We start from the raw sequence: 12,261 nt of genomic DNA, 5'->3' as shown, positions 1-12,261 counted from the left end.
ACTCTGTCACTTGAGACAGTTGGGTCACCTCGACCTGCTGGAGAGAAATTGAGTCTGTGGCCTAGAATAGAGGGCTGGGAATTCTCAGCCAAATGAGCATCCCTTCCTCAATTCCTCCAATTTGCCTTTAAGAAGCTCTGACATCCAAGACTTTCTGGGGCAGAGCTGTGGCAGGACACAGAGGGAGGGGTCCATATTATCTTCTTAGGAAGGATCTCCCACAGATGCCTTGGTGTCCCAGCTCTGAGGGACCCAGAAGTTACATTAGGGGGTGATTTTCCAAAGCTGTTAATCCCTAAATTCTCAGGACTAGCCTGGTAGTAGCTCACACCTGTAACCCTAACTACTTAGGAGGCTGAAATCTGGTGATTGTGGTTTGAACCAGCCAAGGAAGTTCCACGATACATTTCTTTTCTTTTTGTTTTTGTTGGTCGTGGGTTTGGACTCTAGGTTTGGGCGCTGTCCCTACGCTCTTCAGCTCAAGGCGAGCGCTCTACCTCTTGAGCCATAGTACCACTTCCGGATTTTGAGTGGTTTTTATTGGAGATAAGAGTCTCTCGGACATTCCTGCTGGGGCTGGCTTTGAACTGCGATCCTGAGATCTCAGCCTCCTGAGTAGCTAGGATTACGGGTGTGAGTCACCAGCACCTGGCTCCATGATATATTTCTAAATGACCAGTAAAAAGCCAGAACTGGAGGGCTGGGAAGGTAGCTCAGTAATAGAGTGTTTGCCTTGCATACATGAGGTCCTGGGTTTGATTCCTCAGCACCACATAAGCAGAAAAGGCCGGAAGTGGTGCGGTGGCTCAAGTGGTAGAGCTCTAGCCTTGAGCTGAAGAGCTGAGGGACAGCTCCCAGGCCCAGAGTTCAGGTCCCACGACCGATAAAAAAAGAGCCAGAACTGGAAGTGTGGTTTAAGTGGTAGAGCACCAGTGGAGGGAAAAAGCTAGGGGACAGCACCTACTAGGCTCAGAGTACAAGTCACAGTGCGCACATACACACACGTCTCAGGACCCTCAAACCAGTGTAAGAGAGGATGCCTTTTACTTTGAAAAGGACAAGGAAAGACCCAGGTAAGAAACAAAAATAAATGGGCCCGGGGCTGGGAAGATGGCTCAGTGGTAGAGCGCTTGCCTTGCATGCCTGAGGCCCTGGGTTCGATTACTCAGCACCACATAAGCAAAAAAGAAAAAAGCCGGAAGTGGCGCTGTGGCTCAAGTGGTAGAGCACTAGCCTTGAGCTAAAGAGCTGAGGGACAGCGCCTAGGCCCAGAGTTCAGGCCCCATGACCGGACCCAAATAAATAAATAAATAAATGGGCCCATGCCTATGAGTGTGAGCTCCCTGGGATTGCTAGCAGTGGGGCGCATGGTGGACCAGGAAGCCAAGGGATGATCTCAATGAAAAGTGTCTAAGCCAAGTGCTCAGATGAGTGTCATACAAATGTCCTGCAAAATGAATGTTGGGGAGAGGGGAGGTGGATGGCGTGCCTGTAGGGTGAAATCAGATTTCAGGTGGGAGTTAAACATGGGAGGCTGGTTGGGATTTGTAGGGAAACCGTGTTGAGTGAGGTTGGGTCCCTCAGGGCTGTGGCGAACATTGGGGTTCACATAAATGTTGAGGTATGGATATGCGTTGGGGTTGATCCCATGAAGCAAGTCTCTGTGAAGTCTTTGGCGGGGTGGGGTGGAGGGTGTCCTGTGAGTCGTGGGGTGTTGGCAAGTACAGCAGGACTGTGGAGCTCAAACGAGTTGGCTGTCTAAAAAGCCTGGGAATGGCAATCTGGGAAAGGTCAATAAATCAAGGTTCCAGTCTAAGAGTTCCAAGTATGCGGTGGCCTGAGGCCCTTTGTTCCCCACCGCAGGGCAGGAGGCGGGCACAAGGAAGTGGGTCATCCCCGCCCCGCCGCTCTCCAGCCACGCCCTGGCGCACGCGGGAGAGATGCTGCGGACTGGGAACGTCTGGACCAATCAGGGCGCCTGGCGCCAGCGCGCAAAAACAGGCGGAACGAGGCTAAGCCCGGCCCCTAACTCATGAATATGAGGCGCGCTCGCCGTTTCCGGGGCCTCTGATTGGTTATCGTGGCGTAGGGGGCGGGACCAGGGGCGGGGCCCGGCGGCGGTGTATATCAGGCCACGCTCCGGCGCCCCCCCTTTTCACTCGCGCATTAGGAGGCTTGGGTCTGTGTACCGTGTCCGCCCGCGTCAGGGACCTGCTTGACTGAGGGGTGAGGGCCCTGGCGGCACCGGCTCTAAGGGACCCGGGACTGCGGGCGGCCTGTGGAACCCAGGCGAGGCGGGGCCGCGGCCGCACGCCTCCGGGAGGGGGCGGGGCTGGGGCGGGCCCGGGGTGGAGTCCGCCTCACCGGCGGCGTGGGACCGCGGGGAGACCGGGCCGAACGGCGGCCTGAGGACGTTCTCCTCACGAGCTCGGGCCGCTGGCGGGTCGGGAGCTGCCGCAAAATGGCGGCCCCGAGCTCGAGCCTTCATCGGCGAAATGGCGGGAGCGTCGAATACCCGGATGGAATGGCGCAGGGTGCGCCCGCGCAGCGCATGCGCTGCGCCGGGGGGCGAGGCGGGGGCGGGAAGCGTGAGTTCCCAGTCCGGTGTAGCTGAGGTGTGGGAAGTAGTTGGAAAAGCACAGCCCGACCGGGCACTATTAAGTTCTAGGGCTTTTCTTCCTTTGCTCTCCCAAGTTCGCGTCTGAGGTGTCGCAGCCCCCAGTATTCAATGACAAGTGCCCTGGCCTTGGTTACCGAACCGTGTTTTACCTCCGTCAATAAACTTTTTGTTTTGATCGGCACGCCCCGCCCCCTAAGTAGACACCGCCCCCAAATGCCAGGTGTCTCTTGTGGAATCCTCCCTCCTCAGGGTGGCCTTGGGACGTCACAGCCTCCCAGGGTGCACTGCTTCCCAATTCCTAGACTTTATAGTTGGTTCTTGCTGAAGGCTCTTCAGGACGGCACTTTTCTTTCTGACAGCACCCTTAGGCAATGTTTCACAGTGATCTCAAGCACCCTCAACATCAGGTGGTTAGAGTGGGATGCCACCTCCCTGTTGACAAAGTGAAGAAGCTGAGAGGAAGGTCCAGCCCTTAGAGCTCCTAGTCTGGAGAGAGTGAGGTGGGCCTGAGCACGGCAGAGTTCATCTAGGGCAAGAGATGTGATGGAAGTGGTACAGCTCCTGCCTTGCAATCTCAAGGGTTCAAACCCCAGTACTACCAAAAATAATAATAATACATCCTAGTACTACCAGTGTATACCTTTGATCCCAGCATTCAGGAGGCTGAGTCAGGGTGAGAACAGATTGGAAGCCAGCCTGGGCTACAAATCCAGACCTTGTCTCAGAAAAGTGGTTTTTCAGCATTTGCCAAGAAACAGGTTTGGCCATGCCTGGGCAGGCACTGGTGGCTCATGCCTGTAATCCTAGCTACTCAGGAGGTTGAGATTTGCGGATGGAGATTTGAAGCTAGCCTATTGAGGGAAGTCTGTGAGACTAACCTACAATTAACCACCAAAAAGGCTAGAAATGGAGCTGTGGTTCAGGTGGTAGAACACAAACCTTGTATGAAAAAGCTCAGGGACAGTGCCCAGGCCCTGAGTTTAAGCCCCAGGACTGACTGGTACAGGAAAAGAAAAAGATATGCCATTTGTATAAAATGTGAAGAACATGAAGAATGAAACCTTTATTTTTATTACCTTAGTAATACAGAAGTGAGTTTCACTGTTAACATTTCTACACATGACATATGGACAGTAAGTTCTAATGTATCTTTTCCCTCCACCCATTTTTTTGTTCTAGACCTCGAACTCCATGCCTAGGTGCTGTCTGAGCTTCTGTGCTCAAGACTAATGCTTTACCACTTGAGCCACAACTCTACTTCTGGCTTTTTAGTGGTTAACTGGGGATAACAGTCATAGAGCCAGGCATTAGTGGCTCATGCCCATAATCCTAGCTACTTAGGAGACAGACCTCTTGATCCAGCTCGAAGCCAGGCCAGGCAGAAAAGTTTGTCAGACTCTTATTTCCAATTAACCGCTCGAAAATTGGATGTGGAAGCTGTGGCTGAAAGTGATAGAGCATTAGCCTAGAACAAAAGGAGCTCAGAGACAGAGCTCAGGCCTGAGTTCAAGCCCCACCACAGAAAGAAAAAAATCGATAGACTTTACTGTCTGGACTGACTTTGAACTGTAACCCTCAGAACTCAGCCTACTAAGCAGTTAGGATTACAGAGGATGAGCTACCAGCACCAGGCCTACCCCCTCTCACTATTCTCTTTTCCCGGGGAGGAAATCTTAAGAATTTCAATGGTGTCTGCCACAGGCCACCATGGCATCAGATGAAGGCAAGCTTTTCGTTGGAGGGCTGAGTTTTGACACCAATGAACAGTCTCTGGAGCAGGTCTTCTCAAAATATGGACAGATCTCTGAAGGTAAGGCTGGGCATGGCTCTAAGCTAAAAAGAGCTGGCTGGTCCCTGTTTTTGCTTATGGGGACAATTAGTTGCTGACTGCAGACCTCTCTCTTGTACAGTGGTGGTCGTAAAAGACAGAGAGACCCAACGTTCTCGGGGTTTTGGGTTTGTCACCTTTGAAAATATTGACGATGCCAAGGACGCCATGATGGCCATGAATGGGAAGGTGAGCATCTCCTCTCTGGGGTTGCTGATGGTGCAGGTTATAGAGTTTGGGCCTATTCTTGCTACTCCTAAAGACAGGTACAGGGGCTAACCCATGACCACCTCTGTTCTGCAGTCTGTGGATGGACGACAGATCCGAGTAGACCAGGCTGGCAAGTCATCTGACAACCGATCCCGTGGATACCGAGGTGGTTCTGCTGGAGGCCGTGGCTTCTTCCGTGGGGGCCGGGGCAGGGGGCGTGGGTTTTCTAGAGGTAAGTGCCTAAAGTACTTGGGGGTAGATGGAGGTGCTGCTGAAAGCAGCTGGTGCTCACTCCTTACCATCTGAACTATTCTTTACAGGGGGAGGAGACCGAGGCTATGGGGGCAGCCGATTTGAGTCCCGGAGTGGGGGCTATGGAGGCTCCAGAGATTACTACAGCAGGTGAGGTGGTTGAGAACCTGCCTGAGCCTAAATGTGATTTTGGGTAGTGTCAGGGTTCCCCAGCTGGATTGACAAGCTGAGAGGAGGAGCATGAGCAGGGAGGAGGGGTGAGATAGCACGTTCAAGGGATGCAGGGACTGCTCAGAAGTTACAGAAGTGACATGGCTGATGGTAATATTTTTGGGATTTCTCTATGAATTGCTGGGGACAGCACCCAGCTAGCCAAAGTCCTACCACTGGGTAACTCTAGCCTTTCTGCTGCTGGACTTCCTCCAATGGGAAATTGTATGGGGTTGCAGTCCCCACCCACTGCTAGTTGGGCATCAGCAGGCAGGATTCCTCTAGCACCAATATGTCCTTCCCTTCCCACAGCCGGAGTCAGGGTGGTGGCTACGGTGACCGGAGCTCTGGTGGGTCATACCGAGACAGCTATGACAGTTACGGTAAGTCTGGCTCTGAGGGCACCATGTGTGGCCCAGTGGGAGCTCAATGAACCCTTGTGCCCTCCTTGAGCTGAGTGCCCTAGGCTCAACACTCAGCCACAGCTCAGCTTTGTCAGTGCTTGTCCGTAAAAAATAAGTCTGTCCTCTCAAAACCCTTTCTACCACAGAACATAAAAGCCAAATCAGAGTAAGCTCTAAGGAAAGGGAGTAAGGGAGCCACTGGCCACACAGGCCAGTGTAGGTGCATGTGAGCCGCCTTAGCCTCCCTCCCTTGGCTAGGGGGGTGGCTCATGGGCCACCATCCAGGTCTGGGCTCGGGAGTGTATGCTTCATCTCCTTGCGTGCTTCAGCGCCTTTACACTGTACCTGCTTCTTGTCCTCAGCTACACACAACGAGTAAAAATCCTTCCTGCTCAAGATCGTCCTTCCAATGGCTGTATATTTAAAGATTTGGGGAGCTTCGCTGAATCGTTCGTGTGTAGTGAACACACCTTGTATTCCCACTTTTGTAGTCATTTCAGTTCTGATCTTGTCAACACAGCCTGACTGCTTCTGACCCCCAACATGGCCTCATTACTTATTTTTAAAGAAGTGCTATCCGTTTTTAAGAGTTTTAAAAACATTGTGAAAAGCACTTTAGATTTTTTTGTTTTGTTTTACCATGAGCCATGGGTTTTTTTAAAAGAAATTGGGGATTGTGTGGGGTTTTGGTTACTGGTTTTTTTTTTAATATCTACCCATCTATCTATATATAGATAGATAGTTGTTTCTAGGGTTTCTTTTTTTTCTCTCTTTTATTTAAAAGTGAGGTCACCCTTAAGAAGCTGGGTGCCTCTACTTCTAGAATGGACTCTGAATCCGCTCTGTCGGAAGCTGAGCAAGCTGTGGCTTTTTCCAACTCCGTGTAACGTTATGAGTGTAGCGTGGTAGGACGCCTTCTGGGCAGCACAGACTGTCCCAGAGCCCAGCCTGCACGCCCATTGTGCTGTGTGCCCTACAGTAGACGTGCAGACGTCCCCCAAGAGGTTCTTGAAGATGTTTATTTATATTGTCCTTTTTTACTGGAAGATGTGTGCATACTCCATTAATGTTGTATTTGCAGTGGCTAAGGAATTCTTGTACGCAGTTTTTCTTTGGCTTTACGAAGCCGATTAAAAGACCGTGTGAAACGAACCTTGCTCTGACAATTTCCCTTTCATTGCACAACACACTCTGAGCTGCAGGCTCTCTGGCAGCAAGGGCAGAGCAGCTGGAGGAGGCGTAGGTCTGTGAGCCCTACCTGAGGTTTGCAGAGAGCTAAAGTGACACGGGTTGGGCCTTGAAAACAGCTGATGGCCACCCTCCAGTTAGGTGAGCCAGGTGGGTGACGGGAGTGGGCAGCCCACTGTAGGGCAGCCCCCAAGTCTTCTGGTTGTGGCAGCCAGAAGGCTTGATGGGATTGGCATTTTAACAGAGATGTAGACACTTGGGTACTTGGCGCTGACTGGACAGCCTTAGCCTAGTAGTAGGGCAGAGAGAGACAGCAGGATGCCCCTGGGCAACCAAACCGGGGCTGGTTAGCTAGCTCTGCTGTGCTTCACGACTTCTGAGCATTCTCTGCTAGCCTATGAAGCTGCAGCCCTCGGAGGACAGACGTGTTGTGCGCCCAACAGAACCTCCGAGATGCAAGCTGCTCCCTTGGCTAGCTCATTTGTGGAGATAGCCCTGTAATTCGAGGTAACTCCTTCCGCTCGTGTCTGCATCCCTCCTGTTGAGAGCTTATTTGAAACCGTAAAAAGTCATCACCCGGGGAATGTTCTTTTGACTTTTTTTTTTTTTTTTTTATCAAGCTAGAACTAAAGTTAGGTCCAGCCATTGGTCCTTTTTGGCCTGACCTGTGGCCTGGGGCACAGTCCTACCTCATTTGTAGGTATAATATGATCCATCCATAAGCAGGACTGGAGACTACCAAGCACCTTGTCTTTTGGATTTTTAGTTCACAGTTGATAGTCTTCTCCAGACCTAACTGTAGCTCTCTCTAATGTCTGTTGCTGCCTTTAGTTTTTTAACCAGAGCCCATAGTGATCTAATAAGCAGCTCCATCCCAAGTGGGCAGCTGTTTGTGCTTAAAGGTGGAGCGTGGCACTGGCTGTGGCACAGGCTGTCCAGGGCACATAGCCCATGACAGTGTCTGACTGCGCGGTCTGTGACTAGCTTGGGACCCTCATAGGTGCTGTGGAAGGTTGCAGGGGAGGTCAGGAGGGAGCAGCCATAAGCCCCAGAAGGACATCAGGGTAATGCTCCTTTGCTTTGGCAGGTTGAAGGAGACCACCCAGCCCGGACATGGGGAAGGGTTGTCCGCGAGAAATGATGACCTCGCAGGTAACTGTCCCAGAAGGGAATCTACCTGGAACAAGAGCCTGAAACAGCCAAGTGGTCTTCTGCTTGCCCTGTGTAAGTGCCTTCAGGCTGGGTGATGTACATGCAAGCCTTGCAGCCCTTCGGACCTGGACGTGCCTGGGCCTGATGGCCCTCTTGCGCCTGTTCTGTTTGACCCCTCCAAGACCCTAGTCCAGGCATCTTTTCTATAATTTTGAGAACTTCCCAAAAGAAAGGGACCATGCTTTCCTGGGTCTCCTCCACTGGGCCGCTCCAGTCCTCACCGCTCACCCCACTCCTCCTTTCAGGAGGCCCTTTGTGCAGGAGCAGCTTCAGGCTCCCGGCTTCAAGTCAGTCCAGGAGGAAGACCCATCATGTGCTGGTGGCTAGCACAGTGGTACGCCATCACGGGGACTGTCAGGAAGTATGAAATGGAATCTGAATAAAGGGCTTTGTGTGACCTAGAAAGCTGAGTCAGTGGTTTGGAGTGTGGTGACAACAGAGCCCTGAACCAGCTCTGGTGAGGAGCCTAAGCAGAAAGCTCTGGACCTCAGTGCCTGGAGCCTCCGCAGTCATCAGTGGAGACTGGGCAAGAGCCCCCCTTAGTCCCTAGCTCGGTGTCTGCCCTGGGTGGTTTTTAAAGGGTTACAGGTGATGTAAATCGCTGGCCTAGGGGCCTGCCCTGGGCAGCAGGGCCCCGTTAAGCCTGGCCTGGCCTTGAGAGGAGAGCGGAGGGCCGAGGGTGCCTGCCTGACTGGTCGGTGCCCCAGGGCTGCCCAGGCTGGCTGGCGGATGTCTCCGTCTGGTGTGGTCATGGAGGAGCCGTCTTAAGCCGGGGACGACCCGGAGGAGGCCCTGGTGGGCTGTATCAAGGTGCCCAGACAGGCTCCGGCCGGAGACCACAAGCCCAGCGGGCCGCGACTCCCCCGTTGCGGCCTGGTCTGAGCCCCTTGACAGAAGTGAGCGGTGAAGCACCAGGCCGGGCCAGCGGCCGCCGGGAGGGGCGGCGGGGGAGGAATTGGGTATGTGCTTCCGGCCGCCAGGCCCCGCCCTTGGCGGCTCTCAGCAGACTCGGCTCCTGCGCGCCCGGGCGGCGGCCGCGTGCGGGGGCGGGGCGCTGCTTCCGCCGGGCCATGGGGCCTCGCGTGCCGCCGCCGCCGCCGCCGCTATCGCTGCTGCTCCTGCTGCTGCTGCTCCCGCTCCCATCGCTGCCGGGCAGGGCTGACGGGCCCGCACCCCCAAGCCTGCGCCCTCCGCCGGCCGCGCCTTCACCGCCGCCTGTCGCGATTAATGGCAGCCAGCCGGGCGCGCCCCACAACAGCACGCACTCGTGGCTGCCCGGCGCCACTGGTTTGCAGCTGCTGCGCTCCTTCTACGTGTTCTTGGGCCTCAGCGGCCTGGCTGTGCTCTACTTCCTCATCCGGGCATTCAGGTGCGTCAGGCACACGCCACTACCCTACCGCAGCCAATTGAGGCCCGCCTCGCACATTACGTGCTGGACGTTGGGCTCCGCCTCCTAAGTGGGCGTAGATGGCTGCCTGTTCGTCCTGTGGCAGTAGGGGCGGGGTATCCTCGTGACTTGCCTGCTGTTGGCATCTCTTGGTGGATGCTGGGTTCCCGGCTTGCTGCTTGGTTCTGCAGCCCGGTTAGGGGTGTTGCTGCTCTGTTCCCGAATGGTAACAAGGATGCAGGGAAGTGACCGGGCAGGCCCCCTGGTGTTATTCCAGCCCCTCAGTGTCAGATAACAGTACCCCTCCCTTGCTTCCCGTGCTGCCTGCCCACCCATTGAGACCTCTGGGCTTGCAGCTTCCTACTGCCCTGCGCCCACCCAGTGCTCTCTGAGGCTCATTGTGAGGTGTTCCGACTCTCCCTCCTGTCCCCAGAAAAGAACCCTGGGCTTGGTGGAGGCTGCTAGTTCTTTCCGGGTTCTGCAGATGGCTTTGTCCTAGAGAGATGGCACTAAGGATTCCCTGACCTTGCCCCACACCCGTGACCCGTGTCCTGGCAAAGTCCAGATGCCCTGCTAAACCCTTTGTCTTTATGGAAGACTCACTTTTCAGCCTTCCTTTTTTTCCGGCAGAGCCTTGTGCTTCAAAAGTGGTTTAATAATACTTCTGGCTCTTGGGTACAGAAGATTGGGGTGGTCATTGGCAGCAGGGCTCCGAGGGTCAGGATACATGGAAAGCCCCATGGGACAGAAGGAAGCAAGATGGGGTGTCACCAGTACCTAAGACATCACAACATGTTTGGACCACTTGCAGGCTGAAAAAGCCACAGCGGAGGAGGTACGGGCTCCTGACTAACACGGAAGACCCCACTGAGATGGCCTCACTGAACAGCGACGAGGAGACTGTCTTTGAGACAAGGAATCTGAGATGGTAGGGAGTCCTCCTCAAGCCCCAAACATCTTCATTAGGACTGGGCTGGAGAGCTGCATGGTATTGGGGTTCAGCCAGGTAGTTACGGTAGGAAAGCTGGACACAGTGGCAGCAGGTAGCCTCAATTTCCCTTCTTTTTTATAAGGGAAAGGAAGCTGAACGTAATGATTCATGCCTGTAAATCCCAGCTACTAAGGAGGCAGACTTAGGAGGATATTGGTTTGAGGCCAGTACAGATAAAAACTTACTCTATATGAAATACAGCCAGAGGGCTAGAGGTGTGGCTCAAGCAGCAGAGAGCTCATCTAGAATTGAGGCCCTCAGCACTTGTTCTGGGGCTCACTTTGCCAAAGTCAGTGTCAGAAATGAATTGGCTACCAGTGTGGCCAGGTAGTCAGGAAGGCTTTTGGTGGCAATTAACAGGACCAGTTCCCAAAAGAGCATTTTAGACAGAGCAGCTGGGCTGAAGACCCAGCAGTCTGTATTTAAGGAGACCCAGCAGTCTGTATTTAAGGAGACCCAGGGGCAGGGCCACTGTAGGGGTGGGCTTTGGCTTTCTAAGCCCCCAAGGGAAATGGACTCCACCCTGGGAACCCTCTGTGGTCTCTTCCACTTCACCTAGCTGGTAGATAGTTGGGAAAAGTGGACCTGGTGGCACAAAGTGCCCTAAATGGGCCACCCCCACCCAAGGACAGAACATTTCCTGGATTGAGAGCAGTCATTTGCCTGGTAGGGTGGCCCCTTCCCTTCCTTCCTCTCACCCATCTCCTTCATCTTCCAGATTCCTTTCCAGGGACCATGAAGGAAGGACACGCGGCGGCCACTCTGACGCTGGTCCTACTGAGTGCCGTCCAACATTGCATCAGAGCCTGCACAGTCACTGTAAAGCCACCACCTCTACCCCCAACTTGGACAGCATGGCTTCACCCTCCAGAACCCCCCCCCAAGCCTGTTCAAAGGAGCCGCTGCCCATAATTTCTGCCCACCTCCCACCCCCACCCCCCCGCCAGACTGTGACACGTGCTGATTCCCCTCCCCTGAATGGTTGGAGTGGCCCCGAGCTGAGGCCTAGATGCAGGTGGACTAAGGGGTCTCTGGGAGCGCCTTCCTAGTGGACTGGGGATAATAAATGAAGCAGTGGCTTTATAGCTGGCTCCAACCCTGTTGTGACCCCAGGTCTGGGTGTCTTAGTGCTATGGGTAAGGGTTAGGTAGTAGAATGGGACTAAATTGGTCCCAGGGCCCCATCCCTGACCATACTGGATTTCCTTTGCCCTTGCTCTGGCTGCCTGGATAGTAAGCTGGGGTGTGAGGGGATACCAGGTGGTAGACAAAGTGGGGACCATTTTCAGCTACGCTGTTTAAGCCAGGGTACCGTCCCCTATATCATTTTCCACCTAGTGATCAAGAGCCATGCTCTCAAGAACATCTGTCTCAGCCCACCAGCACCTTTGGAGAGGTTACCAGAGGCGTCCTAGGCAGCTTCCTGTGCACCACACCCTTCGTCGTCTCTGCGAATTATTTTCCCCCCACCAAGCTCTCATCCTGAGAGACCTTTGGCTGCATCGATTCCTCTGTGACCTTTTTGGTTTGTTTGTTTTCTGGTTGGTCGTGGGGCTTGAACTCTGCACCTGGGTGCTGTACCCGAGCTCTTCAGCTCAAGGCAAGCACTCTACCACTTGAGCCACAGCACCATTTCTGGTGGTTAGTTGGAGATAAGAGTCTCATGGACTTTCCTGCCCGGGCTGGCTTTGAACTTCCATCCTCAGATCTCAGCCTCCTGATTAGCTAGGATTACAGGCGTGAGCCACCAGTGCCCAGCTTTGTTTTTGTTTTTGTCAGTCATAAACTTGAACTTTGGGCCTACATACTGTCCCTGAGCTCTTTTGCTCAAGACTAGCAGTCTACCACTTTGAGCCACAGCCCCATTTCAGGTTTATGGTGGTGGTTAATTGGTGATGTCTCACAGACTTTCCTGTCCAGGCTGGCTTTGAACCACAGTCCTCAGGTCTCAGCCTCCTGA

General features: G+C 53.8%; 2 protein-coding genes across 7 annotated transcripts; both read left to right on the top strand.

Moving 5' to 3' along the window:
* Window positions 1–2,138: 2,138 nt before the first annotated feature.
* Window positions 2,139–10,210, top strand: LOC122122773 (cold inducible RNA binding protein). 6 transcript variants are annotated; one of them, XR_006150204.1, is made up of 9 exons: window positions 2,139–2,226; window positions 4,322–4,430; window positions 4,531–4,637; window positions 4,752–4,890; window positions 4,979–5,060; window positions 5,433–5,503; window positions 7,107–7,219; window positions 7,800–7,936; window positions 10,123–10,210. XR_006150204.1 is itself a non-coding variant. In XM_042697136.1 (8 exons), the coding sequence occupies exons 2-7, from the start codon at window positions 4,328–4,330 to the stop codon at window positions 7,211–7,213; spliced, it is 609 nt and encodes a 202-aa protein (XP_042553070.1). In that variant the 5' UTR covers window positions 2,139–2,226; window positions 4,322–4,327; the 3' UTR covers window positions 7,214–7,219; window positions 7,800–8,340. The 6 variants fall into 6 exon arrangements, 4 of the variants coding, with proteins under 4 accessions (XP_042553070.1, XP_042553074.1, XP_042553072.1 ...); XR_006150203.1 differs by lacking the exon at window positions 10,123–10,210 and adding an exon at window positions 8,170–8,338; XM_042697136.1 differs by lacking the exon at window positions 10,123–10,210 and having other exon boundaries at window positions 7,800–8,340.
* On the top strand, window positions 8,945–11,385 carry Fam174c (family with sequence similarity 174 member C). Its single transcript, XM_042697141.1, has 3 exons — window positions 8,945–9,293; window positions 10,123–10,239; window positions 11,021–11,385. Coding segments are annotated over exons 1-3 (417 nt in total). The 5' UTR covers window positions 8,945–8,994; the 3' UTR covers window positions 11,022–11,385.
* Window positions 11,386–12,261: the final 876 nt, after the last annotated feature.

This window comes from Dipodomys spectabilis, unplaced genomic scaffold (assembly GCF_019054845.1).
Source record: "Dipodomys spectabilis isolate Male_0828 unplaced genomic scaffold, ASM1905484v1 ptg000215l, whole genome shotgun sequence".
Lineage (NCBI taxonomy): Eukaryota > Metazoa > Chordata > Mammalia > Rodentia > Heteromyidae > Dipodomys > Dipodomys spectabilis.
The sequence above is the reverse complement of the archived record's forward strand: the minus strand, read 5'-3'. Positions and strand labels throughout refer to the sequence as shown.

Bases quoted from the DNA above. Each gene is read 5' to 3' on its own strand.
- LOC122122773 (XM_042697136.1), top strand. From the start codon at position 4,328: ATGGCATCAGATGAAGGCAAGCTTTTCGTTGGAGGGCTGAGTTTTGAC. The intron at 4,431-4,530 runs GTAAGGCTGGGC...TCTCTTGTACAG, and splicing joins ATATGGACAGATCTCTGAAG to TGGTGGTCGTAAAAGACAGA. The intron at 4,638-4,751 runs GTGAGCATCTCC...TCTGTTCTGCAG, and splicing joins TGATGGCCATGAATGGGAAG to TCTGTGGATGGACGACAGAT.
- Fam174c (XM_042697141.1), top strand. From the start codon at position 8,995: ATGGGGCCTCGCGTGCCGCCGCCGCCGCCGCCGCTATCGCTGCTGCTC. The intron at 9,294-10,122 runs GTGCGTCAGGCA...GACCACTTGCAG, and splicing joins TTCCTCATCCGGGCATTCAG to GCTGAAAAAGCCACAGCGGA.